The sequence below is a fragment of the Lithobates pipiens genome, unplaced genomic scaffold (assembly GCF_037356315.1).
Source record: "Lithobates pipiens isolate NorthernLeopardFrog02 unplaced genomic scaffold, aLitPip1_a1.2 Scaffold_19, whole genome shotgun sequence".
Lineage (NCBI taxonomy): Eukaryota > Metazoa > Chordata > Amphibia > Anura > Ranidae > Lithobates > Lithobates pipiens.
Window position 1 is genome coordinate 439,205,330 of NW_027507764.1, and position 23,291 is coordinate 439,228,620.

General features: G+C 42.0%; 1 protein-coding gene across 1 annotated transcript in view; it reads left to right on the forward strand.

The window, feature by feature from the left end:
• The first annotated feature begins 212 nt into the window (after window positions 1–212).
• MCM4 (minichromosome maintenance complex component 4) overlaps window positions 213–23,291 on the forward strand; it is a 39,633-nt gene continuing 16,554 nt past the window's right edge. Inside the window, exons 1-9 of the mRNA XM_077492663.1 lie at window positions 213–370; window positions 8,004–8,077; window positions 16,813–16,974; window positions 18,528–18,691; window positions 18,780–18,881; window positions 19,276–19,371; window positions 19,570–19,665; window positions 19,779–19,917; window positions 21,734–21,954. Of these exons, the coding sequence (XP_077348789.1) occupies window positions 8,008–8,077; window positions 16,813–16,974; window positions 18,528–18,691; window positions 18,780–18,881; window positions 19,276–19,371; window positions 19,570–19,665; window positions 19,779–19,917; window positions 21,734–21,954 (1,050 nt within the window). The 5' untranslated portion in view covers window positions 213–370; window positions 8,004–8,007. The remainder of the gene's footprint in view (window positions 371–8,003; window positions 8,078–16,812; window positions 16,975–18,527; window positions 18,692–18,779; window positions 18,882–19,275; window positions 19,372–19,569; window positions 19,666–19,778; window positions 19,918–21,733; window positions 21,955–23,291) is intronic.

Below are 23,291 nucleotides of genomic sequence, written 5' to 3' on the forward strand. Positions count from 1 at the left end.
AGAGCGAGGACTATACCACACGCAAGAAAGGGGTGTATCAGACGTCTGGAAAATATAAAAAAATGACATCGCAAAAAAAATAAAAATAAAGAAAGACAACGACTTCTAGTTTACCATAGTCATTACTACAGCTCACACGTATCCCTATTTTATACAGAGCTACTTTATTACAATTACCTATTTTTTACAACCTACTCCCCCTTATTCCGGTTGGACCATCCCTTCTTCTAGTTGTATGTGCACCAAAAAAACCCGCGAAACTGGTCAGGTGACTCTCCGAGTGGCGCGAATTCTCTTGGCGGGAGAAGAAGGAGCTGGGTAATCGGGCTTTGTGACTGCTGTTGCTGGAAGTATAACACTCGCATATCAGGTCAGTGTCCTCCGACACCCTAGTGGGGTGGTTGTATTCTTCCCTCGCTGTGTGATCTCTTGTGGCTCCAGCTGTTGTAGTGCAGAATTACACAGCGGATCCGTGTGTGCGCCTCTAGGTGATTGGGCTCCTTCATATCTGCAGACAGTGCACTTGGGTGTTTGCTAAGCATGGCTTCCTATGGGTATTCCCCATGTGTGTGCAATGGCGATTCATTTATTTTACTTCATCATTCCCCAGGTCACTGCCAGCCTTACAGAGCACATTGTTCCAGCCACCTTACAGTGCCTAGATTTGTATGGGATGTTAGTTTAGAAGCTTCAACAACGTAAAATAAATAACACTAACTATATATATATATATATATATATAAAATCTCACACTTTTTTTTTTTTTTTGCATTTAGTTAGGTTGTAAACCAACTAAGCAGTGATAAAGGGGACATACTAAAAGGAATGACAGAATGGAATGCCCATAGACTTTAACAGGGAGATGGAATGCTCATAGAGAATAATGGAAAAAAAAATTCAGTTTGTGACAGACTCTTTTGACATATAAATGTTTTTTTTTTTTTTTTAAAGACCTACTTTTAAATATCAGTGGCCATGTTTAATATTAGATTAGATGGGATTAATGTTGTTTTTTAAAGGTAAATGACAGAGTGGAATGCCCATAGAGTATAATGGGAAGTAAAATATAAACCCATTTGCAAGCAAATCTGAGTGACATAGCAATTTATCCTTTACCACAGCTGTTCCTCAAGTAGAGTAGCAGATTGTAAGATTGGGATTACGGCTGTTTTCTATGGAATGACAAACATATGACAGAAAGAAATGCCCATAGAGTATCATGGGGAGCAAGATGTGACCTGGAGTCAAAACCATTGGTCATATCAGATCAGTCTTTAGCAGACATACCCTCTATGTCCAGTGGTGATGTCCAAAATTCACATTAAGTGGGATTATTATTGGTTTCTATGGAATGACATACATATGACAGAGTGGAATGCCCATAGAATATAATGGGAAGCAAGATGTGACCTGGAGTCAGAACCATTGGTCATATCAGATCAATCTTTAGCAGACATACTCTCTACGTTCAGCAGTGATGTCCAAATTTCAAATTAAATGGGATTATTTTTGTTTTCTATGGAATGACAAGACATATGACAGAGTGGAATGCCCATAGAATATAATGGGAAGTAAAATATAATCTCATTTGCAGGCAAATCTGAGAGACATAGCATTTTCACCTTTACCGCAGCTGTTCCTCAAGTAGAGTAGCAGTTTGTAAGGTTGAGATTATTTGGGATTACAGCTTTTTTCTATGGAATGGCAGATAAATAATAGAAAGGAATCCCCATAGAGTATAATGGGAAGCAAGATGTGACCTGGAGTCAAAACCATTGGTCATATCAGATCAGTCTTTAGCAGACATACTCTCTATGTCCAGTGGTGATGTCCAAAATTCAGATTAAGTGGGATTATTATTGGTTTCTATGGAATGACATGCATATGACAGAGTGGAATGCCCATAGAGTATAATGGGAAGCAAGGTGTGACCTGGAGTCACAACCATTGGTCATATCCCATCAATTTTTAGCAGACATACCCTCCATGTCCAGTGGTGATGTCCAAAATTCGGATTAAGTGGGATTATTATTGGTTTCTATGGAATGACAGATAAATAATAGAAAGGAATGCCCATAGGGTATAATGGGGAGCAAGATTTGACCTGGAGTCAAAACCATTGGTCATATCATATGAGATCAGTCTTTAGCAGACATACTCTCTATGTTTGTTAGTGATGTCCAAATTAGACATTAAGTGGGATTATTTTTTTCTATAGAATGACAGATAAATAATAAAAAGGAATGCCCATAGAGTATCATGGGGAGCAAGATGTGACCTGGAGTCAAAACCATTGGTCATATCACATCAATTTTTAGCAGACATACCCTCTATGTCCAGTGGTGATGTCCAAAATTCACATTAAGTGGGATTATTATTGGTTTCTATGGAATGACAGATAAATAATAGAAAGGAATGCCCATAGAGTATAATGGGAAGCAAGATGTGTCCTGGAGTCAAAACGATTGGTCCTATCAGATCAATCTTTAGCAGACATATTCTCTATGTCCAGTGGTGATGCCCAAAATTCACATTAAGTGGGATTATTATTGGTTTCTATGGAATGACATACATATGACAGAGTGGAATGCCCATAGAGTATAATGGGAAGCAAGATGTGACCTGGAGTCAGAACCATTGGTCATATCAGATCAATCTTTAGCAGACATACTCTATGTTCAGCAGTGATGTCCAAATTTCAAATTAAACGGTATTATTATTGTTTTATATGGAATGACAAGACATAGGACAGAGTGGAATGCCCATAGAGTATAATGGGAAATAAAATCTAAACTCATTTTCAGGCAAATCTGAGTGACATAGCAATTTATCCTTTACCACAGCTGTTCCTCAAGTAGAGTAGCAGATTGTAAGGTTGAGATTATTTCAGATTACAGCTGTTTTCTATGGAATGACAGATAAATAATAGAAAGGAATGCCCATAGAGTATAATGGGAAGCAAGATGTGACCTGGAGTCAAAACCATTGGTCATATCAGATCAATCTTTAGCAGACATACTCTCTATGTCCAGTGGTGATGTCCAAAATTCACATTAAGTTGGATTATTATTATTTTCTATGGAATGACATACATATGACAGAGTGGAATGCCCATAGAGTATAATGGGAAGCAAGATGTGACCTGGAGTCAACACCATTGGTCATATCAGATCATTCTTTAGCAGACATACTCTCTACGTTCAGCAGTGATGTCCAAATTTGACATTAAACGAGATTATTATTGTTTTATATGGAATGACAAGACATTTGACAGAGTGGAATGCCCATAGAATATAATGGGAAGTAAAATATAATCTCATTTGCAGGCAAATCTGAGAGACATAGCATTTTCACCTTTCCCACAGCTGTTCCTCAAGTAGAGTAGCAGTTTGTAAGGTTGAGATTATTTGGGATTACAGCTGTTTTCTATGGAATGACCGATAAATGATGGAAAGGAATGCCCATAGAGTAGAATGGGAACCAAGATGTGACCTGGAGTCAAAATCTTTCAGCATACCAAATAAATCCTTAGCAGATATAGTATCCAAGTTTAGTGGCACGATTTTAAATCGAGTGTGTATGGATTTTAATTGTTTTATAAGGAATGAAAGAAGAAAATGCCCACAGAGCAGCCCTCAAAAATTACACTCGCCTGCTCACATTTTGCGAGTGGATTTTGAGGGCTGGCAGATGTGGGCTGCCTGGGGGGGCCAGCACCACCAGTGGCGGCCCGCCCATAGGGGGCACCGCCCCCCCTCCCCCTAGGTGTAAAAAAAAAAAAGTAAAAAAAAATAAAATAAAAAAAAACGGGCCATTTAAGACATTAAAAAAAAATGTCATTTAAATTGTTAAATGACATTTTTTTTTTTAAATGTCTTAAAGGGCCCGTTTTTTTTAATTTTTTTTTTTTACTTTATTTCTTTTTTACACCTAGGGGGAGGGGGGCGGCACCCGGGCGCCCCCTATGGGCGGGCCGCCACTGGTGGTGCTGGCCCCCCCAGGCAGCCCACATCTGCCAGCCCTCAAAATCCACTCGCAAAATGTGAGCAGGCGAGTGTAATTTTTGAGGGCTGCTCTGTGGGCATTTTCTTCTTTCATTCCTTATAAAACAATTAAAATCCATACACACTCGATTTAAAATCGTGCCACTAAACTTGGATACTATATCTGCTAAGGATTTATTTGGTATGCTGAAAGATTTTGACTCCAGGTCACATCTTGGTTCCCATTCTACTCTATGGGCATTCCTTTCCATCATTTATCTGTCATTCCATAGAAAACAGCTGTAATCCCAAATAATCTCAACCTTACAAACTGCTACTCTACTTGAGGAACAGCTGTGGTAAAGGTGAAAATGCTATGTCTCTCAGATTTGCCTGCAAATGAGATTATATTTTACTTCCCATTATATTCTATGGGCATTCCACTCTGTCATATGTCTTGTCATTCCATATAAAACAATAATAATCTCGTTTAATGTCAAATTTGGACATCACTGCTGAACGTAGAGAGTATGTCTGCTAAAGATTGATCTGATATGACCAATGGTTTTGACTCCAGGTCACACCTTGCTTCCCATTATATTCTATGGGCATTCCACTCTGTCATATGTTTGTCATTCCATAGAAACCAATAATAATCCCACTTAATGTGAATTTTGGACATCACCACTGGACATAGAGGGTATGTCTGCTAAAGATTGATCTGATAGGACCAATGGTTTTGACTCCAGGACACATCTTGCTTCCCATTATACTCCATGGGCAGTCCTTTCTAGAGGTCGACCGATATGGGTTTTTCTCTGGCCGATGCCGATATTTAGAAATCATGGCGGCCGATAGCCGATATATGATGCCGATTTTTTTGGGCCGATATGTTAGGCTGATTTTATTTTATTTATTTTTAATCCCCCTTGATCTAACACACCTTTCCCACTGGGGCGTTTTAAGGCGCTTTTGGGCTAAAAATAGCGCCTGTAAAGTGCCTGTAAAATGGCTCCCCTGCAGTCTGTGTGAAAGACAGAGTGCTTTCACACTGAGGCGATGCGCTGGCAGGATCTTAAAAAAAAAGTCCTGCAAGCAGCACGTTTGGAGTGGTGTACACCGCTCCTCCACCACTCCTGCCCATTGATATGAATGGGCACCACTGCCGAAGCGCATGCAATGCGATTTGGCAGCGGTGCTTCATGGGCGCATTTAACCTCTTCCTTGGCCGCTAGCTGGGTTATATGTGCCCCACTAGCAGCCAAATAGCACCGCTAAAATGATGGTAAAGAGCCGCTAAAACTTGCGTTTTACCATCAACGCCTGTCCGCTCCAGTGTGAAAGCGGCCTTCATACGTGATACAGAAAATTTCTTACACTTAAACATTTATTAAACAAAACAAACCTCCAATCAGTTTACTTGTATGTATAATTTAGATAAAAAAAATATATAAATATATATATATTAAATAAAAACAGGTAGTCAAAACTTTTGGACAAAAAAAAAAAAAATGGGCTAACTTTACTGTTTTTATTTTATTTTTATTTTTTAAATGGTGTATTTTTTTCCCAAAAAAATGCATTTGAAAGACCTCTGTGCAAATGCCGTGTGACATAAAATATTGCAACAACCGCTATTTTATTCCCTAGGATCTCTGCTAAAAAAATATATATCCTTTTTGGGGGGGTCTAAGTGATTTTCTGGCAGAAAATACAGGATTTTTTACTTGTAAGCAACAAGTGTCAGAAAAGATTTAGTCTTTAAATGGTTAAACTGAGAACTTCTACACACAGAGATGACTTAATTCATTCAAGTGTAAACATTGTATCTTTCTGTTCTTTTCTTGGCAGCCTGCCCAGAGTGGAGGAAAGGGTTGCTATGACGACTCAGTCAACTTAGACCATTCTATACAGAAGTCATTTCAAAGTCCCGCTGTAGTTCTAAATCGGCTTTTTATCAGCACAAATCGGCCGATGCCGATTATTTAAAAACCGGCAAATATCGGCCGATATATCGGCCGGCCGATATATCGGTCGACCTCTAGTCCTTTCTATTATTTATCTGTCATTCCATAGAAACCAATAATAATCCCACTTAATGTGAATTTTTTTTCACATCACCACTGGACATAGAGGGTATGTCTGCTAAAAATTGATGTGATATGACCAATGGTTTTGACTCCAGGTCACATCTTGCTCCCCATGATACTCTATGGGCATTCCTTTTTATTATTTATCCGTCATTCTATAGAAAAAAATAATAATCCCACTTAATGTCTAATTTGGACATCACTAACAAACATAGAGAGTATGTCTGCTAAAGATTGATCTGATATGACCAATGGTTCTGACTCCAGGTCACATCTTGCTTCCCATTATACTCTATGGGCATTCCACTCTGTCATATGTTTGTCATTCCATAGAAACCAATAATAATCCCACTTAATGTGAATTTTGGACATCACCACTGGACATAGAGAGTATGTCTGCTAAAGAATGATCTGATATGACCAATGGTTTTGACTCCAGGACACACCTTGCTTCCCATTTTACTCTATGGGCATTCCACTCTGTCATATGTTTGTAATTCAATATAAAACAGCCGTAATCCCAAATAATCCCAATCTTACAATCTTCTACTCTACTTGAGGAACAGCTGTAGTAAAGGATAAATTGCTATGTCACTCAGATTTGCTTGCAAATGAGTTTATATTTTACTTCCCATTATACTCTATGGGCATTCCACTCTGTCATTTACCTTTGTTATGCCATAAAAAACAACATTAATCCCATCTAATCTCAATATTAAACATGGCCACTGATATTTAAAAGTAGGTCTTTAAAAAAAAAAAAACATTTATATGTCAAAAGAGTCTGTCACAAACTGAATTTTTTTTCCATTATTCTCTATGGGCATTCCACTTTGTTCCATTATTCTCTATGGGCATTCCATCTCCCTGTTAAAGTCTATGGGCATTCCATTCTGTCATTCCTTTTAGTATGTCCCGTGATAAAGTAGGCTCTGCTTACTGTCCTGAAATGAGGGGTAATCCTCTTATTTTGCTTTATTTGATGGAATAAAGCATGTGAATGCCTTCTGGTTTAGGAAGGATGTACAGAGCTATGCACTGATTGGTGTAGATGCAGTGCGTTTGCAGCACTATGGTTTGGTGAAGTGCGTTCTGAAAAGGGAGTGCTTGACTGCTTGCACTACTCTTTCTGCTGTCCCGTGTGTTTTGCAAAATGGAAACTCCCACATTCCTATGGGAACTGGCCGTTACTGCCTGTACCAAGAGGAGATTGGCAGATTTCATCAAAACCCTTTTCATTGTAAAATAAAGTAGGTTTCTGTGCCCATTGTTAGGCAAGGTTCACGCAGAGTGGATCCATTGGCCGTTGCTACCCGCTGAGCAGGCAGAAGACAGGTTTATCTCTGCTCACGGTACAGGGACCGACCTGTCAGAGCCCCACTGTTCTCTATGGGGAATGTTTTCATCTGATCCACTGTATGGATGGCAAACGTATTGCCACCCGTCTGTTTTGAGCGGATCTACCTGGATCGGGTGGCAGGCGGGTATTCGCTGACACCTCTCCACTAACATCCATCTGCCCATAGAAATCAATGGGTGGCCTGTTTGGATCTGCCTTGCATGAAAAATGGATATGTGTATCCAAGCAGGCCAATCGCGTGAATGGGGCCTAAAGTTCTATACCGCCCAGGATACAGCAAACACAAATGTGTAGGCAAATTATCCCTATACTGGTTTCTTTGTAAAGTTTATAGCTAAACTCCAGGGAAACCGTAAAGTGCACAGCTGAAGTACACACATTGTACTTGATATACTTGCCCAAGAATTTGCAATATTGTTCAACCAGTCCTGAGATTTACCCAGCTCTATTACATTTTTTTTTGTGACCTATGCAACGTTTAGAAGGAGAAAGGCATTGGATGGCCCTTAACAGTTGAATTGCTTACTAGCATTAGGTCTGAAGTGTCTAATATCTCAAATTGTTTTACAGCATCATGTCTTCTCCAACATCCACACCAAGCCGCAGACGGAACAAACGGGGCCGTGGCAGCAATCCCCCAACTCGTAAGTAATTGATTTTTTTTCATCATTGCTTTGTTGCTAAAACTACTGTATATCAAGCAAATGCTTAGCCTCTTTGAAGGTCTCCTGTCTTTGCTCTGCATTAATTCATGTGGAAAGACTGTCTTTTTCATCAAAATGGGGATGTGGGATGGAATTTCCATAGGGATTCGTCTGCACATAACAGGCCGTGTGACGTCAAGCGAAATCTAGAAGTGCCAAAATAGTTTTTCCAAAACTTCTTTCACGACAGCACCTGAGTAATCATGGCCCCTCCCACAACAGAAAATGCTTCATCCAAAGCTTTAATAGGAGGCCCCCATCCAGCTTCCTTCAGTTTTGTTTCCCCAACCGGTAGAAACGCCTTCGGTGGGAGCTAGAATCTCTCAGGACTGTCCTGGGAGACCAGAGGTTCTCACCAGAATATCTTTTCTTTTTTTCTACCATGATCCTCTAGCTGGATGGTTCCCTTGGACTTTCTTTCCCCCTTCTGTGCTTAGGAGTGCTTCCCTGTGTTTTTGGCAGATGAGTTATGTGCAAAGGCCCCCTGCTTGCCTCCCACAGCACGGGGCAGCTGCAGAGGCTAAAGCAGCCACCATTATTCTGTTGGCCGAGCAGAGCCACCAGAAATGAAGTAGCCCTTTGTTCAGCCACGTGACCACAGTGCACTCTGCAATGGAGGAAATTTCAGCGGATAAGGGGGTACCACCAGCAAGGTAAGGTACTGTGGGCCGTTCTCTTATGGGTTTTCGCCCACCTACCCTTAGGAGCTCTCCCTGATGGCAGCACAGTGACTAGATGGTTATCACTTCTAGCCACAGGGGGCTCCACTAGGATTGGTTGCAGTGGTGGGGCTTGCTTGGGCACAGGAAAGTAAGAGGTCCTAGTGCACCTGGCTGTTTATAGATGTGTGCCTGCTGTGCAACAGTACTTCAGCTGGGTTCTGTTTTCTTCTGTTGAGGCCAAAAACTGTTTAGCCAGTAAAGAGAAGGCGTCTTGTTTGCAAAGTAAAATTTAAGCGAATCCTGGACAAAGCTTTGTGTGGATTGCATCACGGATGGAGACACCTTCTTGACTAAAATCATCTGTGACAATATTTTTTACAGTCATTAACCACATCAATACAGTGCACTTACACCCCCTTCCTGACCAGATAAATTTTCAGCGCTTTCACAGTTTAAATGACAATTACTCAGTCATCCAACACTGTACCCATATGAAACTTGTGTCCTTTTTTCCACACAAATGGAGCTTTCTTTTAGTGGCATTTAATCACTAGTGGGTTTTTTATTTTTTGTGCTATAAATAAAATAAAACGTAAATTTTGTGAAAAAAATGCCCTTTTCTTTGTCATACATTTTTGCTAATTGGTAATTTTTCTTCATTTTGGCCAAAATTTATACTGTTGCCTATCTTTGGTAAAAATAACCCACATTAGTGTATATTATTTGGTCTTTGTGAAAGTTATAGTCTACAAACTATGGTGCCAATCGCTGAAAATTGATCACATCTGATCAGGCCTTCAGTAGATCAGGTGTATCTCATTTCTTGAGACACTAACAAGTCAGGAAAGTAAAAATACCCCCCAAATGACCCCTTTTTACAAAGTAGACATTCCAAGGTATTAAGTAGCATGGTGAGTTTTTTTAAGTTGTCATTTTTTCCCACAATTCTTTGCAAAATGAAGATTTTTTTTTTTTATATATAAAATTGTCATATCAGGTTATTTCTCACACACAGCATATGCATACAACAAATTACACCCCAAAATACATTCTGCTACTTTTCCCGAGTACGGCGATACCACATGTGTGAGACTTTTACACAGCCTGGCCACATACAGAGCACCAACATTGATGTAGTACCTTCAGACGTTCTATGAGCAAAAATGACGCATCCCATTTCTCAACCACCTATTACATTTTTGAAGGCCCTGGAGTACCAGAACAATGTAATTTCCCATAAAATGACCCCATTTTGGAAAGCAAACACCCCAACGTATAATCTGTGAGGCATAATGAGTCTTTTGAACGATTAATTTTTTTCCCAGACGTTTTTGGAATATGTGGAAAAAAATTAAAACGCATTTTTTTTTTTTTTTTTTTTTTTTTTTTACACAAAATTGTCACTTTATAAGATTTCTAACACATAGCATGTATATAGCAAAAATGACACCCCAAAATACATTCTGCTACTCTTCCCGAGTACGGCAATACCACATGTGTAGGACTTTTACACAGCCTGGCCACATAGAGAGGCCTAACATTGAAGTAGTACGTTCAGGCGTTCTAGGAGCATAAATGATGCATCTCATTTCATTCCTACCCATCACACTTTTGAAGGTCCTGCACCACCAGGACAGTGAAATTACCCACAAAATGACCCCCAAACACCTCAACGTATTTTCTATGAGACATGGGCTGCAAATAGGAACTCGGGTACTCTGATGGGCTGGAGATAGGTACTCTGATGGCCTGGTGGCAGCTACTCTGGTACTCTGATGTCCTGGTGGCTGGTACTCTGGCAGGTACTCTGATTGCCTGGTGGCAGGTACTCTGGTGGCGGGTACTCGGGTACTCTGATGGCCTGGTGGCGGGTACTCGGGTACTCTGATGGCCTGGTGGCGGGTACTCGGGTACTCTGGTGGCGGGTACTCGGGTACTCTGGTGGCGGGTACTCTGGTGGCGGGTACTCTGGTGGCGGGTACTCGGGTACTCTGATGGCCTGGTGGCGGGTACTCTGATGGCCTGGTGGCGGGTACTCTGATGGCCTGGTGGCGGGTACTCTGATGGCCTGGTGGCGGGTACTCTGATGGCCTGGTGGCGGGTACTCTGATGGCCTGGTGGCGGGTACTCGGGTACTCTGATGGCCTGGTGGCGGGTACTCTGATGGCCTGGTGGCGGGTACTCTGATGGCCTGGTGGCGGGTACTCTGATGGCCTGGTGGCGGGTACTCTGATGGCCTGGTGGCGGGTACTCTGATGGCCTGGTGGCGGGTACTCTGGTGGCGGGTACTCTGATGGCCTGGTGGCGGGTACTCTGATGGCCTGGTGGCGGGTACTCTGATGGCCTGGTGGCGGGTACTCTGATGGCCTGGTGGCGGGTGCTCTGGTGGCGGGTGCTCTGGTGGCGGGTGCTCTGGTGGCGGGTACTCTGATGGCCCCGGGGACTCTGATGGCCTGGGGACGGGTACTCTGTTGGACTGTGATTGACAGGTACTATGAGGGGTGGTGACAGGTCCTCCTTTATTGGGGGGGCAATCGGTGTGCTTGATGTGCACTGTAGGTGGTAACGAGATGTTACCGCAATCTCCTCACACACGATCGGTGTGTGAGGAGGAGAACCCGGTAACCTCTCGTTACCGCGGTTTGTTTACATTTTAGCGATTGGCTCTGAAAGGATCACAGCCGATAACGTAGGTAAGCAGCCGGCCAGTGGCTGTTTACCAGCATCGGTGACAAGCGGTGTTCCCGGGGAACACGCCGCCACCGACGTGCGCTCATGATCGCGCGCATGCGCCGTGCACAGTCGTGGTGTGACCATCTGTGATCGGCTGTGACTTCATCACGGCTGATCACGTGGTAAACGGCCGTAACCAATGGCTGTTCACCCCCTTCGCTGGCGAGCAGTGTCTCCGTGACCCGCCGCCACCGAAGAAACGGGGTGCACACGATCGCGCGCATTCCCTGTTTAAACGGGAGGCCGTCATATGACGGCCTCCCGCCACAATAGGTGCGCCGTCATTTGACGGCCGGCGGTCAGCAACTAGTTAAGGATGAGCTCTAAAGAACTTTTTAGGCCAAACCCGAGAAGAGCCTGGGCCCTCAGGGGAAACTTGGATCCCGCAGCAGATCCCAGAGTATGAGGGGGTTTCTCTGAGCAGGAAGGTCAGACTTTCCAAAATACTGTTTCACCCTCATGGGGTGGGGGATCGGATGGATTCAGAAGAGGAAAATGAGGCAGATGCCACCCTCCAAGTACAAAATGTCCCTGGAGGAGGTAGAGGATCTCCTTTTAAGTAATCTGTTACTTTGGGTCTAGAGGAGAAGGAGCTCTCCCTGTGCGACTGTATGCAGGTCTAGGAGACTCCAAAAGCCATACTTTTCCTATTCATTTGATAGTCAGACATGATTAAGAAATAATGGCTGGAGCTGAAGAAACCATTCTTGGGCCCATAATAGAAAATTCCCTTTTGAGGAAAACCCTGACTCCATCTGGAACAAAGTTCCAAAACCTTCAGCTGGGTCTGCAGCTTTGAAAAACTCTGCTAGGAGGGCCTTATGGCTAAAAACCTGGCCTGGAGACGCAGCATAAAAACTGGCTGTGTGGCATCCACTTTGCAGGGGATTTGCTATTTGGATTGTATCTAGAATCCATTCTTGACCGCACAGCCGATAAGAAATAGTTTCTGGTCAAGAAAACGAAGGTGCATGCACGCAGATATTTATTTATTTTTTCTTCAAAGGGCAGCGGAAAGATAAAACACAGGGAAAGGGGAAGCCATGGTCCACCCAAAGGTAGGAGTGGAGTGCTCTTCAATCCTCCTGTGACTTCTGAAAAATCAGTGACTCCTTCCAGTCTGAAGGCTCCAGGTGTTTTCTTCTGCAGCAGAGTAATATTGCTCAAAACCAGTTTATTTTAAACATGCTCTCCCGGGGTTATGTGTTCAAATTCACAAAAGGACCTCCAAGAAGGTTTTTGGTAACTAACACTCCAAGATATCCAATCAAGGCTCTCGCCGTGAAGTCTCTAATCCAGGAACTGAGATCTGTCATTGTTTCCGGTCCCTATAAGTTTTTGTCCAGGGCTTCCACTCACAGGTATTCCTTGTTCAGAAACCCTCAGAAAAGTGGCATCTCATCCTACATTTTTAAAGTGCTAAATTGTTCAGTAGGGTACAGAAGATTTTGGATGGATTCTACTTTTGCAGCCAAAAACTTTCTGAAGAGAGCTTGGTTTTCATCCCTCCTCTAGATGCAGCTCAAACCGTATTGGCACCTGCTGATACAGGGCCCTCTGTTCCACCAGGAGGTAGCAAAGCTAAAACTCTCAGCCTGGCTTCTGAAGAGCAGTTTTGAGGAAGAAGGGATTTTCGGATGGGTTAGTTGCTACCCTCCTATCCAGAGCAATTTATTCCAAGGTCCGGAATGTTTTCAACTGCTGGTGCACTACGTCTGGTCCTTAGAGGATATGTCTTCTGTCCTGAAATTCTTGCAAGATGGAGCGGAATATCTCATCAGAACCCTCCATGATTAGATTCTTCAAGGCCCTCACCCGGTCCAGACCGGTAGTGATCAGAGGCTGCCCACAGTGGAACTTATCTGTTCTACAGGCTCTGATCAGGGAACCCTTTGAACCTATTGATTTAGCCTCATTGAGACCGATTACTTTAAAATGTTTTTTAAGCTATAACTACGGCTTGCAGCATTAGTGAGCTTAAAGCCTTGTCAATCAGGGAGCTATTATTTTTCTATTTTTTTTCATACAGAATTGTTCTGAAAACCAACTCTAATTTTGTTTTTTTTTTACCAAAGGTCGCTTCAGTCCAAAATCAAGTTTAGTAGATTATACTTACTACATTTATGCAAGGGGAAAAGGAAGAATTCCATACTTTGGATTTTAAGAGAGCAGTCTTGAATTCCCTTCAAGCCACTAAGGATATTGGGTGTTTAGATGCATTTTTTTATATTCTGGTAGAACAAAAGGAAGACAAGCTACCAGAGGAATCATTGCCCAATGGTTGAAAATGGCTATCACAGAAGCCTATTCCTTTTTGGGTCAAGAGCCCAGTTAATATTCAGGGTCATTTAACAGAGCTTCGGCGGTAAGTTGAGCAGATAAAGCTGGTGCCACCCCTGAACAGATCTGTAAAGTGGCTACGTGGATGATGACTTTTGCCGTCAGGTTAAACCTCCTGAAAGGGGACCAGGCTTTCCGAAGGAAAGTCTTTAGACTGTTGTCCCATCCTAATGGGGTAAGTTTTGATTATCCTCTCGGGTGCTGTCCTGAAAGAAGTTTTGGGAAAGTTGACATTACCGGTAACTTGTTTTCCAATAGTCTTTCAGAACAGCAATAACCCACCCTTTGGCTGTATACTATGACATAACTTATGTTTCAGCAGGTGCTAGAGGTTCTCTACAACCAACTGAAGGAATATGGGTGGAGGCCTCCTATTAAAGCTTTGGCTGATGTGTTTCTTGTTGGAGCCTTGATCTCGAGTACTGTTTTGAAAGACTATTTCTATTGGAAAACAAGCTATCGTTAAGTCTAACTTAGATTATCCTTTAAGGCTCATTCACGCCATGTTATGTCAGCATAGATCAATGTAGGTTTACTACTAGGTTGCTTAGAAAATCTCCCCCCCCCCCCCCCCCATGTGCTGCACTGAGGTGGCTTGCAGTATGTTGTAGAAAAATGTAGTATGTTTACATTTTTACACAATGAGCTGGATCCACTTTGTGGCAGTGCATTGCAGTGAATAAAATCTAATTTGACATTTCAATGAAGTTATTTTAAAAAAAAAATTACTTTTTTGTAACCATGCAAGGCACTGCCTGTACACAAGAACACAAGCCAATGCACTAAAACTTCTTGTTTTGAAGCATGCATGCTGGTGTGAACAAGCCCTTTAGGTTGTTTTTCAAGGTTGGCAAGGTTACCATGAGTCTGACTGCAACTGTTTATGGGTCTAACTCATGTACCACCTGTTAGGCTCGTGGCTGTGTGTAGTTACCCCTGAAGGAGCTGCTCAGGTTTGTTCAGTCTTTTACTCTGCCTCTCAGCCCCAAAGAACTGTGTCCCTGTGGCACACCTAGCAAACAGTGTACTTGCAAACACAAACATTCACAAATGTAGTGAACAGGAAGCTTGTTTACTGGGAGACTTTCCACAATCAGTGATCTGCTAACTTAGTAGTCAATAATGTTAAACTGTGGCATTTAAGTTTTAAACCCAAAATGCAGACTTCAAAGTAAGTCAAACAACTTAGAGGAAGTAAACCCTGATGAGTTTACTTCCCCTTTCATTCCCTGCAAAGGTAAAGCATAATGGACTACTATGCATTGCATAGTAGTCCATTATGTGTCACTTACCTGACACAGGAGCCAGCGAAGTCACCACTGTCCCCTGTAGTTCCGAGCGTCCATCTTCTTGGTGGGTCTCGCTTCTCCGGTGCTGTGATTCGCCGGAGCAGCGATGCGTCGCTCCCGCGCATGCGCACGGGAGCCGAGACGCGCGGCATCGTCGTCGACGATGCCCCGCTCAGTGCGCCTGCGCGCCGCTGTCGACAGCACATGTGCCGTAGATAGCGGTGCCCGTCTTCGGGCAAATATCTCCTAAACCGTATAGGTTTGCGAGATATTTCTTGGACCTACAGGTAACCCTTAATCTAGGCTTACCTGTAGGTCAAAGTGGTTTGTAAGGGTTTACAACCACTTTAAATAGGTCTAGAGTGGCCTATGTACTCAGGCTTAAAGAGGGAAATGATCTGACTTCACGGTCAGTCTATTTCCCTCACGTTCTGAAATTGCAGGCCCATGCAGTTAAATTTGAGGCAATAGGCCACAAATGCAATTCATCACTTTAATAATTAACCTGAGAGTTCCCCTTTAAAGGTAGTCAGTGGAATTACTGATACTGAAGGCGTAGCAGAAAGGGTCCTCACAATGGAAATATCCTGGATCTTCAGCTAGCCTGGTGTTGGTGTCCTGTTGAGCAGGATAAACAAAGGGGTACTTGAAAGTATCCTGATGGGAAAGTGGGATGCTAGTAGGGCTGCAACTAACGATTGTTTTCATAATCGATTAGTTGGCCGATTGTTTTGATCGGTTAACCTTTTAAAGTGTGGTCTATAATTTAATAACCTCCTCTTTAAAACAGAATGTTAAAAGCAAGTGAGAATTTCATACATTTCAGTGAATGTACAAAGGATTTTTCATATGAATATTCTCGTCTAAAAATTGATCCGTGTGGTCAGCCTATGGCTCAGTACACACCTATGCAGCTTGCTTTTGATCTGTTTCTGCAGTGCTTTTCGCTGTGTATTAAGTACAGTTTAGAGCGCCCCAATGGCAAGGTAAAGAAAACTTCTGCCTTTTTAGAACCACTCGCTTCCTGCCTAGGACTAAATTTCCCATGAGGCATTGCTCCTCATGCATTCACAAGTTCTCAGGCACTTACTGACATGTATGTAGGGTGTACTGAGCTGTATGTGTGCTGCACTGTATTTCCTGATATGTAAACAAATAGCACATTCTGTATGCAAGGCAAATAATCGGCTGGCCAATTAATCGATTATGAAAATCGATTAATTTCATAATCTATTAGTAGTTTCAACTCTAGATGCTAGCAGAATCCTGATAGGCAAAGTAGAATGTGGTAGCTGGTTCAGCAGGGTGCATGTCAGTGGTGGCTGGTGCTCAAAAAATGTATGGGGGGGTGCGCAAACAAACTAAAAACTTCTGACAACAAAAAACATCAATTGCACCCTCGCTGTGCTCATCAAGTGCCGTCCGCTCGCCATCTGCCTAGCACTTACCCTGTCTTTTTATCCCTAAACTTGTGGGAAGAGTGAGCAGAGCAAAGGAGGTATTGGCATCACAAGACTGGCTTTTAGTTGTCAGCTGCTTGTCTATAGTCAAGATTCAAGTCTTGCCTAAATAAAATGCTTGTTTTAGATGGGATTTATTTTTTTTATTTTTTAAACGTTGCTAACTTTTTTTTTTTTTCCCCTTGTACCAGCCCGGAGTGAGGAGGTTAACTCTCCACCATCTCAAAAACGTCGGACAGAGGATTCTACCTCCATTGGTGAGCTGCTACCCATGCCAACATCACCTGGTGATCTACAGAGCCCCAGTGGACACGAGCTGCTATTCTCCAGCCCTGCACCCTCTCGGCATTCAGGTGTGAAAAAAAAATGTATAATACGTTTTTAATTGTGGTTTTTGGTTTGCTTAGTTAAAAGGTTCACCTTTCTGAACATGTTACACCCATATTTACGGTGTAAAATGTTTAGCATCTGCCCCTGATCCCTCCCTCACCTTCCTTTTTGTGACAGCAGCCTGGAGATCTTCTCTCCACACCCACTGTCACTATGCTAAAAGATCACCCTGAATCAATGAACTACAACTACCATCACCCTTTGGCTTGTAGTTCTCAATGAGCTATCAGGGTGCTGATGAGAGCTCTTTGTAGTTCATTGAGCTTTCTGTCATTCAGCAACTGCCTGCCCATATCTGAGGTACGGGCAGCCAGATACAGACGGTCTGCAGCAGCCTGGCAATGCCCCCGGGTTTATGCACTTTTTTTTTTTTTTTGCAGAAAAAAAACTGCATTGATCATACTTTTTTATTTTTATTTTTTTTAACAGGTCTTGTCGCTCTATCGAGTAGTAGATTGGACTGTTGGGGAAAAACTCTAGCAATTGTGTAGTGTATATGGGTAGAAAGCTGTATGTAAAGCTACATTTGCACAGGCAAATGTACCCAGCCAGAGATTACCTGCAGTGGTCGCTGGCTGACGGCCACATGTAGCTAGACGATCATAGGTGGCAGGAATTGACAGATTTGTGCTGCTGTCTTTCACACTAGCACTAGTTGCCTGTGCAAATGTAGCCTAATACTTGGAGTGTCTATTTATAAAGTAGTGGATGTGACTTTAATCAAACACTCACTGAAGGCGAATCAACTGTCTTTTAAACCATCTGCGCCAAGAAAATCTACCCGTAATAAATGTTTGAATGTTAAACTCGCGGTTTAACCACTTCATCCCTTAAAGGATTTACCCACTTCCTGACCAGGCCATGTTTGGCGATATGGCACTCCGTTGTTTTAACTGACAATTGCACGGTCATGCAACGACGTACACAATTTAAGGTGTCGCCCCACACACACACGCCCCACACACACAGCTTTCATTTGATCACCTCTGCAGTTTTAATTTTTTGCTCTTTAAACTAAAAGGTGCGACAATTTTGAGGGAAAAATATATTTTTAGTTTAGTAAATATCCCCTAAAAAATGTAAACAAATTTCTTCATCAGTTTAGGCTAATATTTGTTTTACATATTTTTGTTAAAAAAATCACAATAAGCATATATTGGTTTGTGCAAAAGTTATAGCGTCTACAAAATGGGGGATATATTTATGGCATTTTAATTTTTGTTCTGGCTCTGAGCGATCGCCGGCGGACGCGTCCCCGGTTGCTCTTAAAGCAGCCGACGTACACCAAGGACTGTTAGTGCAGCTGTGCCAACCTGCTGCAGTATGACGGCGGCTGGTCAGCAAGAGGTTAAAAAAAGTATGCTACAGATAAGTCTAAAGTAACATGTCTATAGCAGCTCCTGAATTTATAGTTCCATTTTAAAGCTGCTTCTATAGACCGCTCCCTTATGTTTCGAATGACAAATGGTGTTCTGGTTGTCTTTTGGCTAACATGGAATGTTTGTGTATTTTGCAGCACTCCAGAGTGAACTTGACTTAAGCTCTCCCTTGACATATGGAACCCCAAGTTCTAGAGTGGAAGGTACACCAAGGAGTGGCATCCGAGGTACTCCTGCCAGACAAAGGCCTGATTTGGGGTCAGCTAGAAAACTTAAACAAGTGGATTTACATTCTGACCAGGTGAGAGGGGTTGACTTTGGCTGTTGTCTTGACTATAGTTTAGTGATTATTTCTGTAGTTGCATTCATTTAAAATGTTTTTCCTGCAGCCTGCTGCTGAAGAACTGATTACAAGTGAACAATCTATGGAGCAGAAGCTGGTTATTTGGGGTACAGATGTCAATGTTATCACCTGCAGAGAGAAATTTCAGGTAAGAGCATATTTTTGATCCATTTGTAAAGTGGAAGTGGTATAGGAAACAGTATATTGTCTGTCAGACTTGAGGATGATTGCTTAGGGTGGCTTCACACTGCCCTGCTGCACTTTGGGTAAAGCTCAGATGTCCTGTAGTTTTCATACGTGTTATAGCAGTACTTTTCTAATATCTCCAGTTGTGTCCCCATGGTTTGGTGTGCTTTTTGTAGGCGCACCAAAACCATAGCACATAATTGAAGTCTAAGGGAAGTGCTGCTAATCGCATGAAAACTATGGGTTAACTGTTCTTTGGCCAAAGTGCCATTAGTAGTGTCGTGGAGTGATTTATTTGTAAGTACAGCATTTTCTAAAGTGTAGAATCCTGATTTGTTATATTTGTAATCTTTTAGCGGTTCATACAGCGTTTTATTGATCCCTCGGCCAAAGAGGAGGACAATGTTGGCTTGGATTTGAATGAACCCATTTACATGCAGCGATTGGAAGAGGTATGGTATGATTTATACCGAATGCTTAATTAGGAACATAGGAAAACTACTTGGCTCCATGTAACGTTCGGTGTGTTGAAGAGAATATTGCTGTTGGTATCACTCTCTATTATGCTTTTGTCATTTTAAGCAGGCTGTTCACCTAGGAGTTATCGGTTTCTTGGCTGAATATATTTTAATATATATTTTTATACTTAGATCAATGTGGTTGGTGAGCCATTTTTGAATGTCGACTGTGACCATCTTCGGACCTTTGACCAAGATCTGTACAGGCAGCTGGTATGCTATCCACAGGTAATGACTTTTTTTCCTCATAGAATTTAACTTGCTTTTTATGCCAGGCTACTACTGTATTGTAGTCTAGGGTTTTCAAAAGCGGAATCTAACACTTTCTCCACCCTCAACAGGAAGTTATTCCAACTTTTGACATGGCAGTCAATCAGCTTTTTTTTGAGCGCTACCCAGATTCTATCCTGGAGCATCAGATTCAAGTTAGGCCTTATAATGCTCTTAAAACCAGGAACATGAGAAGTCTTAACCCTGAAGGTAAGAAGGCTTTAATCCCAAAAATTAAATCGATCAGTTCAAGGAGCATTGTGGTCTTGCTACATAGAAAACAGTTTCTTTATTTTGCCCTGTCTGAACTACCGGGGTGGATATCTCAGTCCACTGATTAAGATCACATAAGCACTCGCAGCTAAACAGGCTTTCAGCAGAGCACTTCAAGTCCAAGTCAGTGTTTTATTAAACTTGAATCATTTTTGTAAGCAAGCTGGCCAAAATGATTAAATACAGTTGCTGTGAGTGCTGTATCATAATGTGTGTAGTATTGGCAGCATACAGCACTCTAATGCTGTGTTCTGGCAGCATCTTGGGAGACTACCCATCTGCTGGAATGAAATTAAATTGGGGAATTGATTCTCTGCTATTCCAAGGAAATCTTGTACTTTTCTGAATGAGGTTTCCTCTGGTTAAAGTAGAGAGGTAGGCAGATATGATCACCTTAGACATTACGAGGAAGCCTTGTATTGCTTCCTCTGGCTGAGAAGCACTGCTGGTAGCAGATGGGAGGTTTTCCTGAGACGACGCTGGAGTACAGTGCCATATAATGTATGCAGCTGATGCCACATAAAGTGTAATATGCACTCCTAGCAATCTCATGACTTAAAGGAAATAATTCATTCGGGTCAGATTGTCCCAAGCAAACTATTTAAAGTGTTAGGAAACATGGATTTGGGATTGTAGTGTCTAGAAACCCATTGAAGGGAATGTAAATGTGTTAAACATTTAACACTGAACACAAATCCTAAACATTTAATTTCAAATACATCCTTGAAGACTTATAAAAACAAACAAAAATATTGCGCTTGGGGCAAACCTGAGAGCTGCAACTAAAAACCATCTAATATCAAAATATGGATCAAATCAGAAAATATTATACATAAAGTTGCGCTAAATATACGTGAAAGTTGAAGTGAAAAACTCAATACAAATCACATAGAAAATACAAATCAATCAAACATCCTGTGTGAAGTTCAATCAAGAAAAAAAGGAGTCTTTGTAATCAGGAAATCTTAGTTCCAAAAAGAAGCCAACGAACAGGAAAATCAATCCTTTTTACGAATTCAGTGAAATCTTCCTGGCTTTGCCACTATCACATCCAGATCTGAAAAAAGGTTTGACTCTTACCGCAATGGGTGGACTCCAAACCAGCGGAGTCGTTAGCGCGAGCAGACAGCCCTCTGCAGGGTTCTTTTGCGTGTATTCCATTCTGTACTACTGAGGGCGTGGATAGATGTGGATCATTCGAAGGTAACCAGCCTAGATCGAAGAGTTCCAGAAACCGTCGTACGTCCTGCTTCTCCTCGGTCACTGTAGAGAAAGACAAAGTGGCCGTCCGATCTCCCTGTATACCTGGAGTTATCTAAAGCTCCCCAGTGAATCGTCGGATGCCAAGGTTTTTCAGTGTGCAAACCTGTAGTGAAACACAGAACGCTCGGGCCTCCCGGCCACGAGCAAGGGGAAAACAAAAGAGGACTCCAATCGTCAACGTACCGTTAAGCAGTCGACAGTTTTATTAATAAAAAATAAATACACAGCAGACCAAAGGTATGACCGAATAGGTCCTATTCTAACAAATAAAAAAATAATTTCACTGAATTTGTAAAACGGATTGATTTTCCTGTTCGTTGGCTTGTTTTTGGAACTAAGATTTCCTGATTTACAAAGACTCTTTTTTTTTTTTTTTTTTTTTTTTTTTCCTTGATTGCTTTGTATCTTCAAGACTTATAGCACTATATTTATACTGTGTAATCAGACCTCATAAATGGTTTGATCACTATGCTCTGTCTTCCTTTTTTAGATATTGATCAGCTCATTACAATTGGAGGAATGGTCATCAGAACTTCTCAGATTATCCCAGAGATGCAAGAAGCTTTCTTTAAATGTCAGGTCTGCTCTTTTACTACCAGAGTGGAAGTAGATCGTGGCCGTATTTCAGAACCATCCGTGTGCAAGCACTGCAACACTACACACAGCATGGCTCTGATACATAATCGTTCCATGTTTTCAGACAAACAAATGGTAAGTTTCCAATCAGCCTGATGCATTTTATTATTAGGAGCAAGTTTGTAGTTGCACCAACATAATGCAATGTTAAAAGCTTGCGTATGAACAGTATTCGTACAGTATCTACCTGAAAGCCTCAGCTAACGTTCTGCAGTGATTCATGTCAGCTGTGATAAAATAAAATTGATTTACTACAGGAAGAAAATGTTCAACTTTATTTTTTATTTTTCTCTCTTCTGTTCATTAACCACTTACGGGGACCGCCTGCCGCAGATTTATGGCGGCTGTTTGAAGGGAGGGTATCGTTATGGCAGCAGCTAGCTGCCATAACTCTGGTATCCTCGTCTTCAGCGGGCGGTCCACTACAAGATAAAAGTGGTCTCTGCAACGGATTCACCACGAGATCACTTTTATCGGTGGTGGGAGAGGGCCACCCTCCTGCCGCAATCTGGTTCCCTCCGACGCTTACTGGATGGCCCCTAACCATCTCCATACAATTGCTGGGCAGAAGCGACGTCAAAATGTCACTTCCACCCACAGCTGTTAAAGGGCCATTAAAAAAAAAAAAAAAAAAGTTTTTAATGAATTTTAGTCTAAATATGAGATCTGAGGTCTTTTTGACCCCGTATCTCATATTTAAGAGGTCCTGTCTTGCTTTTTTCTATTACAAGGGATGTTTACATTCCTTGTAATAGGAATAAAAGTGACAATCGTTTTTAAATTGTGTAAAAATAAAGGGTATTATAAGAAACAAAAAAATAAAATTTTAAACACGCCCCATCCCGACAAGCTCGCATGCAGAAGCAAATGCAAACGCGAGTAGTGCCCGCATATGAAAACTATGTTCTAACCACACATGAGGTATCGCCATGATCAGTAGAGCAATAATACCAGCCCTAGACCTCCTGTAACTTAACTGCTGTCATAGATATAGATATATATTTTTTTTTCCAAAAAAAGTGTGCTTTTAAGACCGCTACTCCAATACGGTGTGAAAAAAAGTATTGCAATGACCGCCATTTTATTCTCTTGGGTGTTAGAAAAAATATGTTTGGGGGTTCTAAGTAATTTTCTAGCAAAACATGTAAACACCACAATCTCCAAACGAGGCTGGTCCTTAAAGAGGGATTCCACCAAAAAAAATTATTAAAAGCCAGCAGCTATAAATACTACAGCTGCTGACTTTTAATAAATGGACACTCACCTGTCCCGGGTTCCAGCGATGCCGAGGCCGATCGATCGCTCGGCTGCTGCAGTCAGCATTCTAGGTGAGGGAATCAGGAAGTGAAGCGAATTAGCTTCACTTCCCGGTTCCCTACTGCGCATGCGCGAGCCGCGCCGCGCCACACAAT